General features: G+C 42.9%; 2 protein-coding genes across 2 annotated transcripts; both read left to right on the top strand.

The window, feature by feature from the left end:
- The first annotated feature begins 274 nt into the window (after window positions 1–274).
- On the top strand, window positions 275–1,204 carry LOC125115095 (olfactory receptor 1A1-like). The gene has a single exon (XM_047758875.1). It carries the CDS (start codon window positions 275–277, stop codon window positions 1,202–1,204), a length of 930 nt encoding a protein of 309 aa, XP_047614831.1.
- A 14,457-nt stretch (window positions 1,205–15,661) lies between these two features.
- Window positions 15,662–16,600, top strand: LOC125114638 (olfactory receptor 1A1-like). Its single transcript, XM_047758031.1, has one exon. The coding sequence runs from the start codon at window positions 15,662–15,664 to the stop codon at window positions 16,598–16,600; it is 939 nt and encodes a 312-aa protein (XP_047613987.1).
- The last annotated feature ends 3,557 nt before the right edge of the window (window positions 16,601–20,157 follow it).

Raw genomic sequence — 20,157 nt, 5'->3', positions numbered from 1 at the left:
GGTGTTTGGGGGATGGTGCTAGGGTTGGGTAGGATGGGCACCTATGATTCAAGATTCTTCACCTCTTCGAAAGAGTGTCTAGAGCTAACTGCCGATTATTCCCCATGACCTCTAGGGATTTTTTTAGCCCAAATGTATTGCCTACCTCAGGATTTAGTAAACCCCGGATTGACACAGCAACAACAGGAATGAAAAATGGTGGCTTAAGAAGATCATTCTACACAGTACTGCACTACTCATGCTGGATTCCTCTCCCCTTCCTGCTCAAAGATCCATGGGAGAAGGCAACCAGTCCTCCAACCTGGATTTCATCCTCCTGGGAGTTAGTGGTCAGAAGGAACAGGAAAACCTCTTCTTCGTCCTCCTCCTATTCATCTACCCCATCACACTGATCGGAAACCTGCTCATCATCTTGGCCATTCACTGTGACTTTCGCCTTCACAACCCCATGTATTTTCTCCTGGTCAACCTCTCCTTTGTCGACATCTTCTTTTCCTCTGTAACCATCCCAAAGGCTCTCGCCAACCATCTCTTAGGTACCAAAGCCATCTCCTTTGGGGGATGCCTAGCACAGATGTATTTCATGCTGGCCTTGGTGAACACAGATAGCTACATCCTGGCTGCTATGGCATATGATCGTGCCGTGGCCATCACCCGCCCACTTCATTACACAACAATCATGAGCCCAAAGACTTGTGTCCTCTTAGTTGTTGGGTCTTGGGTGATGGGAAATGCCAATGCTGTCCCCCACACCCTGCTCACGGCTCGTCTGTCCTTCTGTGCAAACAAGGAAGTGGCCAACTTCTACTGTGACATTGCCTCTTTGCTCAAGCTGTCCTGTTCTGACATCCACTTCAATGTGAAGATGATGTACCTAGGGGCTAGTGTTTTCTCCTTGCCATTACTATGCATCATCATCTCTTACATTGGGGTCTTTTCCACGGTCTTACAAGTTCCATCCACCAAGGGTGTGCGCAAAGCCTTCTCCACCTGTGGGTCCCACCTCACAGTTGTTTCTCTGTATTATGGGACAGTCATGGGCATGTATTTCCGCCCTCTGACGAGTTACAGCCTCAAGGATGCAATGATAACTGTGATGTACACGGCCGTGACCCCAATGTTAAATCCTTTCATCTACAGTCTGAGGAACCGAGACATGAAGGCTGCCCTGGGGAAACTCTTTAGCAAGAGAATCTCCTCGTGATCAATGAGAGGTCATATTAGAGATTGCAGGTACCAATTAGGATACAATCAATATCGATCCCTAATGTCTTCCCCCTCCAAGAAGCCACTTATTGTTTACAGCCATTAAATTCCCCTTCTCAGAAATCTTGTGAATTGGATACACACAACTCATGCAGTACAATGTACCAAAAAAAATTAAAAATAAGCAGAAGATCTAAATAGAAATTACTCCAAATAACACATATGGATGGCAAAAAAAAAAAAACCCACATGAAAAGATATTCAACATCACTAATTGTTAGAGAAATGCAAATCAAAACTACTATAAGGTACCACCTTACACCACCAGAATGGTCATCTTCAAAAATTCTACAAACAATACATGCTGGAGACAGTGCGGAGAAAAGGGAACCCTCCTACACTATTTGTGGCAATGTAAATTGGTACAACCACTAGTTAGAAACACTGGGAAAGTTTATCAAAAAACTGAAAATAGCACTACCATATGATCCAGCAATCCCACTCCTTAGCATCTATCCAGAGAAAACCATAATTGGAAAAGACATACCCACTCCTATGTTCATTGCAGCACTATTTATACATCAAGACAACTTGAAAACATGAAAAATAGGGAGTTCCCATCATGGTGCAATGGAAACAAATATGACTAGGAATGATGAGGTTGCAGGTTCTATCCCTGGCCTCGCTCAGTGGGTTAAGGATCCTGCACATCCATGAGCTGTGGTGTAGGTCACAGACGTGGCTCGGATCTAGTGTTGCTGTGGCTGTGGTGTAGGCCAGCAGCTACAGCTCTGATTGGACACCTAGCCTGGGAACCTCCAAATGCTGCGGGTGTGCGGACGTTAAAAAAAAAAAAGGAGTTCCCGTCGTGGCGCAGTGGTTAACGAATCCGACTAGGAACCATGAGGTTGCGGGTTAGGTCCCTGCCCTTGCTCAGTGGGTTAACGATCCGGGGTTGCCGTGAGCTGTGGTGTAGGTTGCAGACACGGCTTGGATCCTGCGTTGCTGTGGCTCTGGCGTAGGCCGGCGGCTACACCTCCGATTCAACCCCTAGCCTGGGAACCTCCATATGCCGCAGGAGCGGCCCAAGAAATAGCAACAATAACAACAACAACAATAAAAGACAAAAAAATAAAAAATAGATAAATCATGAAAAATAAACCTTATGAGTTAGAAGACATTCTATCATCAAAAAAAAGACAAAAAAATAAAAAATAGATAAATCATGAAAAATAAACCTTATGAGTTAGAAGACATTCTATCATCAATTCATACACATCACTTCTCCCTGTGGCAAAGTGGCAGCAAAGTTGTTGGGTTCCTGTCCCAACTACGCTGCTGACGGGCAGAGTCAAGCTGAGAATGTCTGAGCCATGGTTTTTACATTTACATAATGGAAAGAAAAAACTGTCTGCCTTGTTGCTGTCAGAGAGGGTGAGGATCATCGTACTTCATACTTTGAAGTCTATAAATCACTACCTGAATGTCAACTTGGGGCATTTTTATATCGCCGGTACTTTGCTTGCAAACCTTGAGGGCAAGAGTTGTCCTAATGCTTCACTCGACTTCTACCAATGCTGGTCATTGAGGTGCAATCAATAAGTATTGGTGAAGGGAGAAGGAATGAATGTAAGTGAATAAGTGTGATCTGATAATGATGAGACAGGAACAGACTTGATTTTATTTCCCACCCATCCCACACCCGGTATGTTACAAGTCATTTTGGAACCATTCAGGAAATAGAAATTTTAATGAAGATACACAGACACAAAGGTGTACACTGAAAGTGGCTTAGAGGATAAAAGATAAATGCTGGAGTTCCTGTCATGGCTCAGTGGTAACACTTGACTAGTATCCATGAGGACACAGGTTCAACCCCTGTGGTGTAAGCCAGCAGCTCCAGCTCCACATTGGAACCCTAGCCTGGGAACTTCCATATGCCATGAGTTCAGCCCTAATAAGATCAAAAAAAAAAAAAAAAAAAAGATGAATGCTGCTGTAACTCAAAAGTTTTTAACTGCAAAAAGAAGTTACTTTCACTAGGGCTGGAGGAACGAAAGGGAAACGTGGTGGTACCAGAACCTAGGAATTCAGAAGAGGGATGATCACACATCTGAAGCTCAGATGTCTGAGAGGAGCTGCCAAGATGCTTCTACTTGGTCCCCACATACTGAAGTGATGCAAACGGTCATTCCTCGGGGGCTTGGGATGCTCAACAATTCTGCCTATTTTTTTTTTTTTGGTTGATGTTATTTTTATGAATCTTTCCTATTGGACATGGAAACACAAACGTATCCCAGAAGTAGTTGTAGGCATGGGTCCTCCTGGAAGCCCTTTTTGTATTATCAGTAGAATGTCCTAATTGAGCTCAGTCACTCTACCCAGGAAAGAAATCCTTTTTTTTTTTTTAATTTCCCTGAATGGCCCAGAGAGTTATGGTACAATTTGGTTGATCTTATCATAATAATATTAGCTGAAAATGTGTAAATTCCCAAAGATTATTATTGATAACTTTTTCATAAGATTATAAACAACCACAAACAACCACAAAATACATGTCGGGGAACAGAAGTAGATGCCATAAAAGTACATTAAAAATAAAGCACGACAAAAAAAATAAAAGCAAGAGAAAGATGAACATAGGATTCAGGCTGAGAGGATATGGAAGAAGAAAGACTCAAGGGGATGGAAATGGGGTACCATGTATTTGATATGGATTATCCCCAAAGTCCTAATTTTCAGGTTGGGTGGTGGATCAATGGGAACCTACAACATTTTCCCTTATGAATAGATAAATAGTGATGACAGGTTGGCACACAGGTAGAAATCTATAGGTAAAAATAAGGAGCTCTTTATGAAGCAACAACACATGTTTTTCTTTAATGAAGGATTGGACAGAGACACCAGTAAGAGACAGAAGGGATTGGTGAGACCAGCAGTTTAATTAGGTACACCAGAAAAATCTAGCGAGGGAGTGAGTGAAAATATAGACAAAGAGATTCGGTGTAAAAGAATGTGGATGTACAAACAATAGAATATAGTAATTTTTATGATAATAAATGACACCTTTATTAGTGACAACGGAGAAGAGAGTAATTTACGAAGAGTAGTTCCATCTTGGGCAGATTTTAAAAGTTCCCGTGGCACACTCTCATGGAAGAGAGTATTTAACCATAAGGATATGAAACTTGGCAGCAAAATTAACAGAGCTGATAAGTACAGTTTGGAGAAGATGAAATCATCCAAGAACGTCTGCAGAATGACTAAATTTCGAGAACGGGGGCCAGAGTGGAGAATGCGGATTCTGGTAAGGGATGGGAGGAACCTGGCAATACTGACCTGACGTCCCTGTGAGTCAAGCTATGTGTCTCTCTCCGTTTTCTATCCACCAAAGCTCACAGCACAGTGTGTTTTTTCTGTACTGTCATAACACTGTGGAGTGGGCATGCAAACACTTGTTTCGGAAAAAAATGGAACGATGGCCACACAAGGAAGAAAGTCCTGAGCACTAGAAAGGAAGTTCCAAATGTGCCACACAGTTTCAGAGAAAGTCGGTATTTCATTACCTATCAAATATGCATGTGTGTACTTCACGTGCTTTTACTGCATCACATTCATTACGATCGCTTTTAATGTTGAAAAGAGCCCGGCAGAACAGACAATAGTAACCCTCTTTTCCAGACGAGAAAATAAACTCTCCAAAATGTGAAGTCACGTATTTCACGTGGTTCAATTAGAAAGAGGCACGTGAGGATTTGAGCTCAGTTCTCTTCACGCCCAACGCATTCCCCTCACCTGACAGGAGATATCAGCACACAGGAGATATAAAATAACAGGCAGATAGCTAGGTAAACTGGAAGTGTGAACTAGCAGAAGACATGGCTAGAATTTTTACAAACAGTGAGGGCACTCCGGTGCTGGTAATAGGTGAGCTATGGGACACAGGTGGGAAACATGGGCATAGACGTTGCTGAATTTTAAAGGAGGAAGGAGACGTGATCTTTCCTTTCATTGCCCAATCTCTTCACTATCATTCAGTCCAAGATCCAAGTAGCCCTTGTCACTGAAGAGAATTCCAATTCCAAAAGGAAAAAATGGTAGTAACAAATCCCAGCTCTCTTGCTCCATTTATGCCTCTGGTTTCCCAGGAAGTCATGAAAATTGTTCAATGATGTGGTACTGGGCCACAGGTTTGGGGAAAATAGGAGCAGAGAGAGTATTTCTTCTCTAAAATGGTGCTCTCCCAGGAGGACGTGGTCCAAAGGGGCAGCAGAGGAAGATGCTCCCAGCTCTGAAAATTGAGACTTAGCATTAAGGTGCTAGAAAAGGAAAGTCTAATTTTCACTCTAACCTTTGTTGACATAAAACAAATAGACCACCAGTTATTTCTCCAGGAAATAAAAGGGAAGCAGGCTATTCAGGATCAACAACGAATTATGACTCTGAGTCTGCAAACTCGTTAAGCCACAGTGCAGATGCCCCAGGCAGCAAGAAGAGGAGAACGATGTTAAAGAAGGGGCGAGGGGAGCTAAGAGGGCTATAGGAAACAAACAGTCCTTTGGAGGAAGTGAGATTTCAGTGGTGGCATCTCATTGGCTGAGCTGTGACAATCTCTCACTGGCTGAGCCTTTGCCAGGTACCAAGAGAAAGTCTGCTTGCTGGGCTCTGCTATTGCAGTGGAGTGACAGGGATACCCCTTCTGGCCTCTTGATGCTGTCTTAATTGAGGGTTTTGTGTATTAATTTCTACACTTTCCTAGGTAGAATTCTAGGGAAAGAGGAAATAGAATTATTTTCACTTTCCGCAGTTAACACCAGAAAGACTTCCCTGCAGGCTGTAATCGAGATGAGGCGCTTGATTGTACCCCAGGCTTTGAAGCTCCCGAGGGCTGGGCCCACTTTGTGCGGAATCAGATAGGGGTCCACATTCCAACAAAGAGGCCAGAATAGGTCAGCCCAGACCTTGGACCCTGGAGATGTACTCTGGGAAGCTTTCGTCCCCCTTTCCTTCTAGAGAAGAATTCTGAGAATAATTACTCTTGAGAACCATCGTGTTTCCACAGAGCATAGCTGGAGCAGCATGTACTGAGTGTCAACAATTACTCCGACTATACTCTGAATGAAGTCCTGGGGGAGTCATGTTTCAAGAGACGGCATAACTTGGGGAATAATTCCAAATGTTCGCTTTGCCATGACCACCTCGCTTCCTTAAAGAGGGAACTAGAATCCTCATCTTCAGGCCCCATCCAGGCAGCTCTTTCCACCCCTTCTGCTCCACAGTTGGGAAACTTTGGGCTTTTCTTTCCAAACCATCCCAAGCCTATCACCTTTCATGCAGGAACGGAGAATCCGCTCTCCCAAACTACTGCTGGCACTTTCTCCAGCACACCTACTTCCCAAGAGGCATTTTAATATGCACTAGACCAGCTGATTATAAACATCCCTTTGTGGAAGAGGCCAGAAGGTCACAGGAGCAAGTTCCTTTTTGACAGCATCTGAGCCACCTCCCCAGGTACCGGAGAAGAGACTGTGACAGTGACATCAAGAGATAAATAACGAGCAACTGCACTGCACACATTACCCCCTTTAACCGCCACAAGACCTCAAGAGGTAAGCAGAATTACTACATGCTTTTATCAGATGGAAAACAATAATTAACTGAATTGCTTAAAGTCAAAGAGAGAGGGTGGCAAAACTAGGACTCAAAACCTTGGCTTCAGAACCCAAGTTCTCAAGATCTGATGGGTGACAGTCTCTCTCCTTCACACACACACAAACAGAGAAAGAGAGAGAGAGACTCTTCCCTTCTGATAATTGTTCCCCTTGGGCTTTGTCTGGAAAAAAAAAAAAAAAAAAAACAGGATGAGGAAGGGATAATTCTGATTTGGTTTTCTCAATCCTGAGCTCTCCACCTTCCAAAGAAATATTGGTTGGGAGTTCCCATTGTGGCTCAGTGGTTAACAAACCCGACCAATATCCATGAGGATGTAGGTTCGATCCCTGGCTTTACTCAGTGGGTTAAGGATCTGGTGTTGCTGTGAGCTGTGGTGTAGGTTGCAGATGTGGCTGGGCTCCTGCGTTGCTGTGACTGTGGAGTAGGCTGGCAGCTGTAGCTCTGATTCCACCCCTAGCCTGGGATCCTCCATATGCAATGGGTACAGCTCAAAAAAGAGAAAAAAAAAAAGAAGAAGAAGAAAGAAAAAAAGACATATTGTTTGACTGGGCACATTAGCAGTCATGCAAGTGCATTATTTAAGAAATGGGCTGAGGACATTCCTCCCTCCACTTCCACAGTCAATGGTGCAAGCTAAGAGGCTCCTTCAGGAAATTATGCTCTTTCATTGGCAAGGCACTGATGAGCTGACCTATGGGAGGGCCTCAAAGCACTCAGAGGATGTCTTTTTGGTATGTCTGCTGACTCAGATGACAAGGGGAGACATGTGGCCTCTCTTGTCTTCAGCAACATCACACTCAGGTGACGGCTGTCTCAGAGCACTGCCACTTCCCACAAAAGTGGGTTTTAGTGGCCAGCATTTCCTAGGACTCTGGTTTAACTCAGCAAACTCAAGACTCTTACTCTGCCCCCAGCATTCATGCTGGCGCCCCTCCTGGCTCCTCTCCTTGGGGGCACATGGTTCTTCAGCTCTTTCTCAGGGTTTTTGCAGAAATCACTTCTTCCCATGAGGACACTTGACATCCAGCACTGAGGGTCTCCAACCTCAGCCCCTATGCTCAGAAACCTCTCTTCTCTCGTCTCCTGTTTCTTTGGTTCCCGCATTGATTATACCTACCACTTCTTTCCTGGTGTTATTCTCACACTAATTACTTATCTTTTTCTTTCCTTGTGGTTGTTCTCGCACCAGATTAGCATTCAGAACGTTGCCTTATGGATCAGCCATTTAATATACATGCTCAGATATCTATGCTTATATGAAACGAAAGGTTCCATATCTGCATTATCAGCAAAGGTTAGTTCTGCTCAGATCCACTCTACCACCTTCGAACCAAGGTGGTGGTTGGTCAAAACCCACCACCAAATTACCCACAACTTCCTTTCCTGAGTGAATTCCTCCTATTCCCCTGCCTGTATCCTCAGCTTCTGATAAAGGTAAATGACACATTTCTGCCTGGAGTTACCCTCCATTTTCTGAACAATTTGTCCTTGAGTTTTCCCTCCGTTCTAAGGAACTTGGACTTCATCTTTTAGGTGATGGGTAGACAAGGCGTAAATTTAGAGAGACAGACACAATCACATTTGCATTTTATAAATACAATTTGGGCTCCAGTAAGCAGACATCTCTATAAATAAGTCTAGATGAGCATTGTATTTGGCCTCTGGATCCCCCTTCCCGGTGTAAATAGCTTCCTGTTTTTTTGTAACCTCTTCACAAGGAACACTCTCTTTATCTCCTGCATTCAGTGAAAAATGTACCTGCGTCATCCAACTCCATGGCCACTCTCTAGACCAAATATCACTCCACATGTGAAATATTAATTTTAAATTAAATTTGCTGATGATAGTACTAAAACATCAGAATGACAAAGAGCGTAACATAACCAAAACTCATCATCTAGATTTTAAAAATATAAGATTTGGTCGAATTAGCTCCACACATTTTTAAAAGAAATCAATATTACAGATGCATTCGAAACTACTTTTGTTTCCATCCAAACTTACATTTTTCTCCCTCACAGTCCAGAGATAACTGCAATCTCTTGGGTGGACAGTATATTCCCATTTAGGATTTAGTTTTTACCACATATGCGTGTGTGGTATTTTTATGTATTAAAGTGTGTATATATTGTGTGATGTGGACTATATCTTCCAGTAACTTGCTTTGTTCCATCCTATTTTTAAAATTTGTCTATATGAATTCACTCGCTTTCACTATATGAATTCATTTAGTCTTTACTGCTGTACAGAATTCATTAACAAGAAATGGGCACAATTTACTTAACCATTTCTTTGTGCATAGGCCACATCTAAGTTTCCTATATGATAATACTCATCCTTTTCTCCTTGAACACATATGTCGGAGTTTCTCTAGGGTCTCATCTAGACGTGGAATTGCTGGATCACGGGTGTATGAAGTCCAACTCTTCCAGAGATGGGCTAATTGTTCCTGAAATGGCAATACTAATTCTTCCATTTCTTCCCAACACTTAAAATTATACTTGTATACACTCTGAATGAACAATTTAAATTGATTTTTAATTTAGTTGAATATCCTTTTTGTTTGTTTGCTTATTGACCACATCAGCTTCCCCTTCTATGACTTGCCTGTTCTCATCTTTGCCCGTGATTTCCTACTATATTTTTGGTTCCTTTCTTCCTAGATTATAGGACTCGTGCATATTCCAAATACTAATCCTTTACTGATATATGTGGAGCAAATAACTTGTTCAACCCATGATCTGTCTTTCCCCCTCTTTTGGGTTGTGTTTTCATACAAATGCTTTGGTTTGAAGGTAATTAAATTTTACAGTATTGTCTCATGTTTTGTGTTCAGTATAAACACGTTTTCTCTTTTTTCTTCTACAATTTTGAGGATTTGTTCCTTCAATGAATTCTCTAGATACTATTTTTCAGTATTATTTTTATAAATGGGTATCCAGTCATCCCACAACTCTCTGCTAAAGACACAGTCCATCCTTTTCCTGCTCATATCTAAACCACCCTGTGTCATACAGCAGTTTCTCATAAATGCTGGGTCTGTGCTGAGCTCCCTAGTCTGTTACATAGTCTATTTTTCAGTCCTTCTAACAGGATAACTGTACTGTTTGTATTATCAGAGTAAATCATGTTTATACCTGATAAGGTAGTTCCATTCTTCTTATTCCTTCTTGTCTGAAATTGATTTAGCTCTTCTTGGATCCTCATTCCTCTACACAAATTTTAGGATAAGTTTGGTATATCCTATGTGGAAAGGAAAACTGTGGTGTTTTGATTGGATTGCACCAAATCCACAGATTAACTGGACAGCTGACATTTTTACCACATCAAGTTTTCCTGTTAACAGTGCTTATCTCCACATTACTTTAGGTATTTTTTTCCTTCATTAAATGGAGTTTTGTAATATTTGACACCACTTTTTTTGTTGTTGTCTTTTTGCCTTTTCTAGGGCTGCTCCCATGGCATATGGAGGTTCCCAGGCTAGGGGTCGAATCAGAGCTGTAGCTGACAAGCCTACGCCAGAGCCATAGCAACATGGGATCTGAGCCATGTCTACCACCTACACCACAGCTCAAGGCAATGCCAGATCCTTAACCCACTGAGCAAGGCCAGGGATTGAACTCACAACCTCATGGTTTTTTGTTTTGTTTTTTTTTTAGTAAGCATTAGATATTTATTTTATTTTATTTTATTTTCCCACTGTACAGCAAGGGGGTCAGGTTATCCTTACATGTATAGATTACAATTACATTTTTCCCCCCACCCTTTCTTCTGTTGCAACATGAGTATCTAGACAAAGTTCTCAATGCTATTCAGGATCTCCTTGTAAATCTATTCTAAGTTGTGTCTGATAAGCCCAAGCTCCCGATCCCTTCCACTCCCTCCCCCTCCTATCAGGCAGCCACAAGTCTTTTCTCCAAGTCCATGATTTTCTTTTCTGAGGAGCTGTTCATTTGTGCTGGATATTAGATTCCAGTTATAAGTGATATCATATGGTATTTGTCTTTGTCTTTCTGGCTCATTTCACTCAGGATGAGATTCTCTAGCTCCATCCATGTTGCTGCAAATGGCATTATGTCATTCTTTTTTATGGCTGAGTAGTATTCCATTGTGTATATATACCACCTCTTCCGAATCCAATCATCTGTTGATGGACATTTGGGTTGTTTCCATGTCCTGGCTATTGTGAATAGTGCTGCAATGAACATGCGGGTGCACGTGTCTCTTTTAAGTAGAGTTTTGTCCGGATAGATGCCCAAGAGTGGGATTGCAGGGCCATATGGAAGTTCTATGTATAGATTTCTAAGGTATCTCCAAACTGTTCTCCATAGTGGCTGTACCAGTTTACATTCCCACCAACAGTGTAGGAGGGTTCCCTTTTCTCCACAGCCCCTCCAGCACTTGTTATTTGTGGATTTATTAATGATGGCCATTCTGACGGGTGTGAGGTGATATCTCATGGTAGTTTTGATTTGCATTTCTCTTATAATCAGCGATGTTGAGCATTTTTTCATGTGTTTGTTGGCCATCTGTATATCTTCTTTGGAGAAATGTCTATTCAGGTCTTTTGCCCATTTTTCCATTGATTGATTGGATTTTTTGCTGTTGGGTTGTATAAGTTGTTTATATATTCTAGAGATTAAGCCCTTGTCGGTTGCATCATTTGAAACTATTTTCTCCCATTCTGTAAGTTGTCTTTTTGTTTTCTTTTGGGTTTCCTTTGCTGTGCAAAAGCTTTTCAGTTTGATGAGGTCCCATGGGTTTATTTTTGCTCTAATTTCGATTGCTTTGGGAGACTGGCCTGAGAAAATGTTCATGAGGTTGATGTCAGAGAGTGTTTTGCCTATGTTTTCTTCTAGGAGTTTGATGGTGTCCTGTCGTCTATTTAAGTCTTTCAGCCATTTGGAGTGTATTTTTGTGCATGGTGTGAGGGTGTGTTCTAGTTTCATTGCTTTGCATGCAGCTGTCCAGGTTTCCCAGCAATGCTTGCTGAATAGACTCTTTTTCCCATTTTCTGTTCTTGCCTCCCTTGTCAAAGATTAATTGACCATAGGTGTCAGGGTTTATTTCCGGGTTCTCTATTCTGTTCCATTGGTCTGTCTGTCTGTTTTGATACCAGTACCACACTGTTTTGATGACTGTGGCTTTGTAGTATTTCTTGAAGTCTGGGAGAGTGATGCCTCCTGCTTGGTTTTTGTTCCTCAGGATTGCTTTGGCGATTCTGGGTCTTTTGTGGTTCCATATAAATGTTTGGATTGTTTGTTCTAGTTCTGTGAAAAATGTCCTGGGTAATTTGATAGGGATTGCATTGAATCTGTAGATTGCTTTGGGTAGTATGGCCATTTTTACAATATTGATTTTCCCAATCCAGGAACATGGAATATCTTTCCATTTCTTTACATCTTCTTTGATTTCTTTGATGAAAGTTTTATAGTTCTTGGCATATAGGTCCTTTACCTCCTTGGTCAGGTGTATTCCGAGGTATTTGATTTTGTGAGGTGCAATTTTAAAAGGTATCGTATTTTTGTATTCCTTTTCTAATAGTTCATTGCTGGTATAGAGAAATGCAACTGACTTCTGAATGTTGATCTTATATCCTGCTACTTTGCTGAATTTATGAATCAGTTCAAGTAGTTTTGGGGTTGAGTCCTTAGGGTTTTCTATGTATAGTATCATGTCATCTGCATACAGTGACAGTTTGATCTCTTCTCTTCCTATATGGATGCCTTTTATTTCTCTGGTTTGTCTAATTGCTGTGGCTAGGACTTCCAAAACTATGTTGAAGAGCAGTGGTGAGAGTGGGCATCCCTGTCTTGTTCCAGATTTGAGGGAGAAGGCTTTCAGTTTTTCCCCATTGAGTATTATATTTGCTGTGGGTTTATCATAAATGGCTTTGATTATATTCAGGAATGTTCCCTCTATACCCACTTTGGCGAGGGTCTTGATCATGAATGGATGTTGGACTTTGTCAAATGCACAACCTCATGGTTCTTAGTCGGATTTGTTAACCACTGAGCCACGACGGGAACTCCTATTTCACACCACTCTTGAAGCGCTTTTGTTAGAATTATTCTAAGAATCTAAAATTTCTCTTACTACTGTGGATAGGGATTTTCTGAAATTATAATTTCTAATTCATTGTTACCGAAGTATTGGAACAGGATTGATGATGATGATGATGATGATTTGTCTTTTTGCCATTTCTTGGGCCGCTCCTGCAGCATATGGAGGTTCCCGGGCTAGGGGTCGAATCGCAGCCATAGCCGCTGGCCTTCGCCAGAACCACAACAGCGCAGGATTTGAGCCGCATCTGCGACCTACACCACAGCTCACCGCAACGCCGGAACGTCAACCCACTGAGCAAGGGCAGGGATCGAACCTGCAACCTCATGGTTCCCAGTCAGATTCGTCAACCACTGCACTCACTGCACTCCAGGATTGATTATTTTTAATATTGATTTATATATAGCTAACTTCCTGAAATGAATTAGTTTACCCATGTATTCCCTTATATTTTCATTGTAGACAACCATAATTTCTGTGCATTTGCTCCATTTTGCTCTTTGCTTTCCACTTCCTACATGACAAAGAAAAAATGTTTATAGTGCTCTGTTGAACAGGGCAACTCTTCAGGTGTTTTATGCAGGGGGCTTAAGGGCATTTCAAGGAAATGAGAAAATTAAATTCCTTTGGGTGCAAAGGTGAAAAAGCACATCACACTTGGGGGAAAGTTAGTTCGATCTGCATCCCAAGTCCTCCCATATCATTCATATATACAGTGGGAAACAATGAGAATTAGTGATGGAATTAGTTAGAGATTGAATTCATTGCTGAGTAGCGGTTCTTTAGAAAAATGTGAATTACTTGGACCTAATGGACTACAATAACAAATGGATAAAAAAAAAATGTGTAAGGGGAGTTCCCGTCATGGCTCAGCAGAAATGGATCTGACTGGCATCCATGAGGATGCAGGTTCGATCCCTGGCCTTGCTCAGTGGGTTAAGGATCCAGCTTTACTGTGAGCTGTGGTGTAGGTAGCAGACGTGGCTCCCATCCTGTGCTGCTGTGGCATAGGCTGGCAGCTGTAGCTCCAATCCAACCCCTAGCCTGGGCACCTCCATATACCACAGCTGTAGCCCTAAAAAGACAACAACAACAAAAAAATGTGTAATGGTTTAAAAGAATAAAAGCTTATTTCCCTCCTAGGTGACAATTCCAGTAGGTGTCTTCTTGGTGAGTCATGGCTCTCCCGGATGTAGAGAACTAAAGACACAGGCTTATTCCACCCTGTGACCCCCAACATTCATTCAGCCTCCTGGCCATTTTAATTCAACTGACACGAGGGCAAAGAGAGTATGGAGCAAGCCCAGAACCGGAACACACAGGTAAACTGGCTAGAACTCAATTACATGTCCACAACTTAGAGGCCAGGAAATAGAGTCTAGCTGAGTGCCCAGTAAGCAAACCCAGGAGATTCGGGTGAGCAGCTAGCAGTCTCTCCAACACTTAGCAAGGCCACAAAGTGCAAGATACCAAAGAGGAGGGAACCAGGAGTGTAGCTGGTAAGGCAGCATTTCAATATTTCAGAGAGAAAATGATGGTGGTCAAAACTACAGCACTGAGACAGAAAGTGGAAAAGCTGAGATAGATACAAATTATTTTAAATGAAGAAATCAAGAAGACAGGATGTAGAAGTGAAGGATGAGAGTGCCTGAGCGCACCTCACATGTGGGAAGCCCATATGGTAAACCTGGATATAATTCAAGAAATACTGAGTACAAGCTGATTGGTACACAAAATGAACAGTACTTCACAAGAGCCTCTCTGCAGGAGATGAAAATAAACAAGGTATAGCTTTCCTCTTCAACAAACCTGCCAACTATTTAGGTTGGGTGTGCAGTGGATGGGGTTCGGTTGGGCATGTTAGAGTGTGACAAATGTGGAATGAGAGGAACGAGAGGTTGCATTGACAGATGGAGACCTGACTAAGCAGCAGCTGAAGACATCATAGAACTGAATGACTCCTTCGAGGAAATAATGAAGCCAAGGAAGGGAAAAACCAAAGAGAAAAGCATTCCACTTACATATACCTAAGGGCTTAGAAAAGACACATAGTAAAAAGACACTTTGAAAACACGATACGTGGGGAGGAATGTGACTAGGCTTGCTTTGCTAGAATCCATTCCCAGTTTTCTCTCTGATTAACAATCGTATAACTCCAGTGTAGACACCTAATACTTCTGGGATCAGTCAGTAGAACAACCGAATTCTCCAGGATGCTCCATGCATAACACATTCTCTGTAACAAAGTGCCTTCTTCAAATACTCCAAAATGCTGTCTTTTCCCTATGATGCATAAAAAAAATTAGTGTGAGAACCCGGTTTCGTCATAGCAGAGACTATGACATAGATATTGAATAAATGAATACACAAACTGTATTTTTGATATGTTCATGGTTTTCGCATGAGGCCTAACAACGTATCTAACACTTGCAAATTTAAATTTAATTATCTGTTAAATACTTAAATCCAAGGTGTCTGGCCTCTGGAGGATGGGCACTTCTGATTCACAATGACCATGTTGTAGACATGGGTAAATGGCTTTCTGACAGTGAGTCCAACTGATGAACAGAGATGCTTTTCCACCAGTATTAGCTGTCTTTGGATGCAGCATGTCCAAGTATAAACACAGATGACCTAATGTGGTGAATACAGAAGGTGTTAGACACAGCACGTCACTAATAATTCTGGATTCTTCTCCTCCCTTCTTCACAAAGGAGCGATGACGGAAGAAAATCAATCCTCTGCCCTGGATTTCATCCTGCTGGGAGTCAGTGGTCATCAGGAACAGGAAACCCTCTTCCTCATCCTCTTCCTGTTCATGTACCCCATCACGTTGATCGGAAACCTGCTCATCATCCTGGCCATCTGCTGCAACAGTCGCCTTCACAACCCCATGTATCTTCTCCTGGCCAACCTCTCCTTTGTCGACATCTTCTTATCCTCTGTAACCATCCCTAAGACACTGGTTAATTATCTCTTGCACAGCAAGGCCATCTCCTTTGGGGGATGCCTAACACAGATGCATTTCATGATTGCCTTGGCTAACACGGATAGCTACATCCTGGCTGCTATGGCATATGATCGTGCCATGGCCATTACCTGCCCACTTCATTACACAACAATCATGAGCCCACGGGCTTGTGTCCTGTTAGTTGTTGGGTCTTGGGTGATGGGAAATGCCAATGCTGTCCCCCACACCCTGCTCACGGCTCGTCTGTCCTTCTGTGCAAACAAGGAAGTGGCCAACTTCTACTGCGATGCTGTCCCTTTGCTCAAGCTGTCCTGTTCTGATACCCACTTCAACGTGAAGATGATGTACGTGGGGGTTGGTGTGTTCTCCGTGCCATTACTATGTATCATCATCTCCTATGTTCGGGTCTTTTCCGTGGTCTTACGAGTTCCATCCACCAAGGGTGTGCGCAAAGCCTTCTCCACCTGTGGGTCCCACCTCACAGTTGTTTCTCTGTATTATGGGACAGTCATGGGCATGTACCTCCGCCCTCTGACGAGTTACAGCCTCAAGGATGCGGTGATGACTGTGATGTACACGGCCGTGACCCCGATGGTAAATCCCTTTATCTACACTCTGAGAAACGGGGACATGAAGGCTGCCCTGGGGAAACTCTGCAGCAAGAGAATCTCCTTAAAACCAACATGAAGTCATCCATTGGAGGCTACAGTCCCCAATTAGGATGCGCTTGGAAATGCACCCCCAATGTCATCCCCCTCCAAAAAGCTGCCTTCGCACTTTCCAGCGAGAAATTCCTCTTCTCAGAAATCTTATAACAACTATGAGTCATGTTAGTGAAATTACCACTTTGCACACATTGTTTTGTTTTGGCAGGAATATGGGGTTCATCGCCCAGCTAAGCAAGTGACTGTTACAAGAAAGCTGAGAAGGACTGAAGCTCAGCTTCTACACCCACATATTAAAGATAATACCTGCTCTGCTAGTGTCATAAGGATCACAATGGTTCAGGCTATTAAAGCTAGAAATCACTACTCAAATGTCATTTTTACTGGACGCCTATGTTTAAAATGGCATGCCTGTTAAGTCAGGAGCTGTCTTAACATGTTACCGTACCTTTCACAGTCGTGGTCAAATAAAGTGCACCCAATGAATACTGGTGGAAAGCAAAATGAAGATATGAAAATATTAGTCTCTAAACTGTAATAGATCATGACTATGCATAACCATACTGGATATGACATCTATTACATACCTGGAATGTCAATAAGGACCCACTCCAGAAACAGACATTACGACAGGTATGCTTAAATCAAGAAGATTTAACATAGGGAATTAGATATATAGGTATATCCCCCAAGAGAAAAGGGGGAAATAAAAGGTGAAAAAAGATTCTGAGATAACCCAGAGACTAAAGACTTCAGAAAGAAGTTACATCCTCTCAACTAGGGGAACAAAAGGCAAAAGGAGGTGTTGCCTGAACACTGGAGCTCAGAGGAGGGATGACCACATATTTGATGCTTAGATCTCTGGGAGAGCTGTCAGATCACTGGCATTGGTCTCCACCTAGTAAGACTACCCACATTCTCATTCCTGAGGAGTCTGAGTTCTCACTAGTGTTGCCTTTTTAAAAAATTGCTGTGCTCTCTACTCATCTCTGGTACGGGCAGGGAAATACTAAGTTCACCCCAGACATAGTCAGACATAGTCTTCCTTGCCCTCATGGTGTAGCTGAAACACAACGTCCTTGCTAATTAAAATCTCTCACTCCAGTGGGTAAAGAATTCCCTTTTTCTGAGAGGGCCACAGAGACGTGCTACAATGTGGCTGACCATTAGCAACATAATATTAACTACAAATACCATGTGATACCATTTACATGTGGAATCTACAATAGGGCACAAATGAGCCTGTTTACAAAACAGAAACAGACTCACAGACATAGAGCACAGACTTGTGGTTGCCCAGGGGGAAGGGGGAGGGAGTGCGATGGATGGGGAGCTTGGGGTTGGTAGATGCAAATTATTACATTTAGGATGGATAAGCAATGAGGTCCTACGCTAAAGTGCAAGGAACTCTATCCAAGTTCCTGGGATAGAATATGATGGAAAATAGTACAAGAAGAATGTATATATGTATGTATGACTAGGTCACTATGCTGTACAGAAGAAATTGGCATAACACTGTAAATCAACTATAATAAACACACACACACACACACACACACACACACACACACACAAACTACTAACTATAGCCAGTAAGAGGCAGAGTCTGGACTGAAACCCAACCAGAGCTTTCCGTCTTCACCATGTTTCTCTATAGAAACACAGTAACCTCCACTAGAGCAGGGGCTACGTCCTAGCATAATGACCATTAATCCGGGCTGTTTTGAAGGTGCACATACATGAGGTGGACTAGATCAAGGTCCTTTTCTTCTCTAAGAATCTAAAACATTCAGAGACTTACGATCAAAAGACTAGAAAAAATAAAGTGTAACTTCCACCATAACTTTCCCCAAGACAAATCACAGACCAAAGATAAAATAGAATTCTTCTTCTTCTTTCGACATTGAACACTATACAGGCTTCATCATAGCCTAGAATAAAGACCAGGAGCTCAATTTTACCACAGTTCTTACAGCCCAAGGGTTGGCTTCAGTTGGTGCTAAAGCAAAGGACAGGGGCCCACATTCCGGCAAAGAGGCCAGAATAGTCAGCCTAGGGCTTGGACCCTGGACACACCCTCTCTGGGAAATGCTGTGGACCATTCTTCCTTCTAGAAAAGATCTCTGAGGACAATTTCTCTTGAGAAAATCTCTATCCCCTCAGGGCACAGCATCGCAGTCTCTAATGAGTCTCAGCAAGTACATGTTTCAAGAGACTTTATAACCTGGTGAAGAAGCCACCATTTCCTCTATCCTATGACCCATTCTGCTTCCTTGAGAAGAACGCTAGAGTCCTCGTCTTCAGGCCCCATCCAGCTCAGCTCCTTCTGCCCCTTCTGCTCCATGATTGGAAAATTCGGAGCTCCTCTTATCAAACCATCCCTGTCCTGTCTCTTCTGCCGCAGGAACACAGGACCGGAGACCCACGCTCCGGGACTACTACTGGCACCTTCTCCAGCATGCCTGCCTCCCCCCCAAAACAATGCTAACAGGTGCTAGACCTGCTGGTGGTAGCATCTGAGCTGACTCCCCAGGTAGGAGCTGTGGATGCTGGAGAAGAGACACTTATGACAGCGACATCAAGGGGCAGACAGCCAGTAACGATCCTACAGGCATCACCTTCTTTGACCCTCACAACACCCAACAGGTAAGTTATTTTGTGAGATTAAAAATAATGGTGGATCGAACGGCCTACAGTCACACAGAGAGGTGGCAAAACAAGAACTCAAACCTCGGCCTGAATCCAGAACACAAGATCTCAAGACTGGATGATGGACAAAACAGAATGGGGGTGGGGGGAGAGAGAGAGACTCTCCATCTGACAAGGGGACAGTGGTTATTCTTATTCTTGGGCCCTTATCCATGAAAATAGGATGAAGAAGGGGTAGTATTGATTTAGTAATAAGAGTCCTCAGCTCCCTACTTCCTGAAATAATATGGTGTGTGTGTGTGTGTGTGTGTGTATGTGTGCGTGCGCGCACAGCACATGTGCTCACATAAGCCTGCTGTCTTTTTTTTTCTTTTTCTGTCTTTTTGCCTTTTCTAGGGCCGCTCCTATGGCATATGGAGGTTCCCAGGCAAGGGGTCTAATCGGAGCTGTTGCCACCAGCCTACACCAGAGCCACAGCAACGCAGGATCCTTAACCCACTGAGCAAGGCCAGGGATCAAACCCGAAACCTCATCGTTCCTAGTCAGATTCGTTAACCACTGCGCCACAATGGGAACTCCAAACCCGTTTTCATAGAGAGGAGCTACAAATCCACCTTGCAAACAGACCCCTTCAGAAAATTATGTCATTGTCAAAGAGCCCATGGGTCAAGGCACTTAGAGGACATTTCTTTGGCCTTGACAGCCACCCCTGATGCCAAAGGGAAGCATTTGGCCTCTTCTGCAAAACTATACTCAGTACCATCATACTCATAAGACCAATACCTCAGAATATAAACACTTTCTGGGAATATGGATTTTAGCAGCCCAGCTTTACCTGGAACTCTGGTTTAATAGTGATTCAAGGCTCTCCCTCCACCTGTAGCATTCATGCTGATACACCTCCCAGCTCCTCTCTCTGGGGGCCTATGG

The sequence above is a fragment of the Phacochoerus africanus genome, chromosome 14 (assembly GCF_016906955.1).
Source record: "Phacochoerus africanus isolate WHEZ1 chromosome 14, ROS_Pafr_v1, whole genome shotgun sequence".
NCBI classification, from domain to species: Eukaryota; Metazoa; Chordata; class Mammalia; order Artiodactyla; family Suidae; genus Phacochoerus; species Phacochoerus africanus.
The sequence above is the reverse complement of the archived record's forward strand: the minus strand, read 5'-3'. Positions and strand labels throughout refer to the sequence as shown.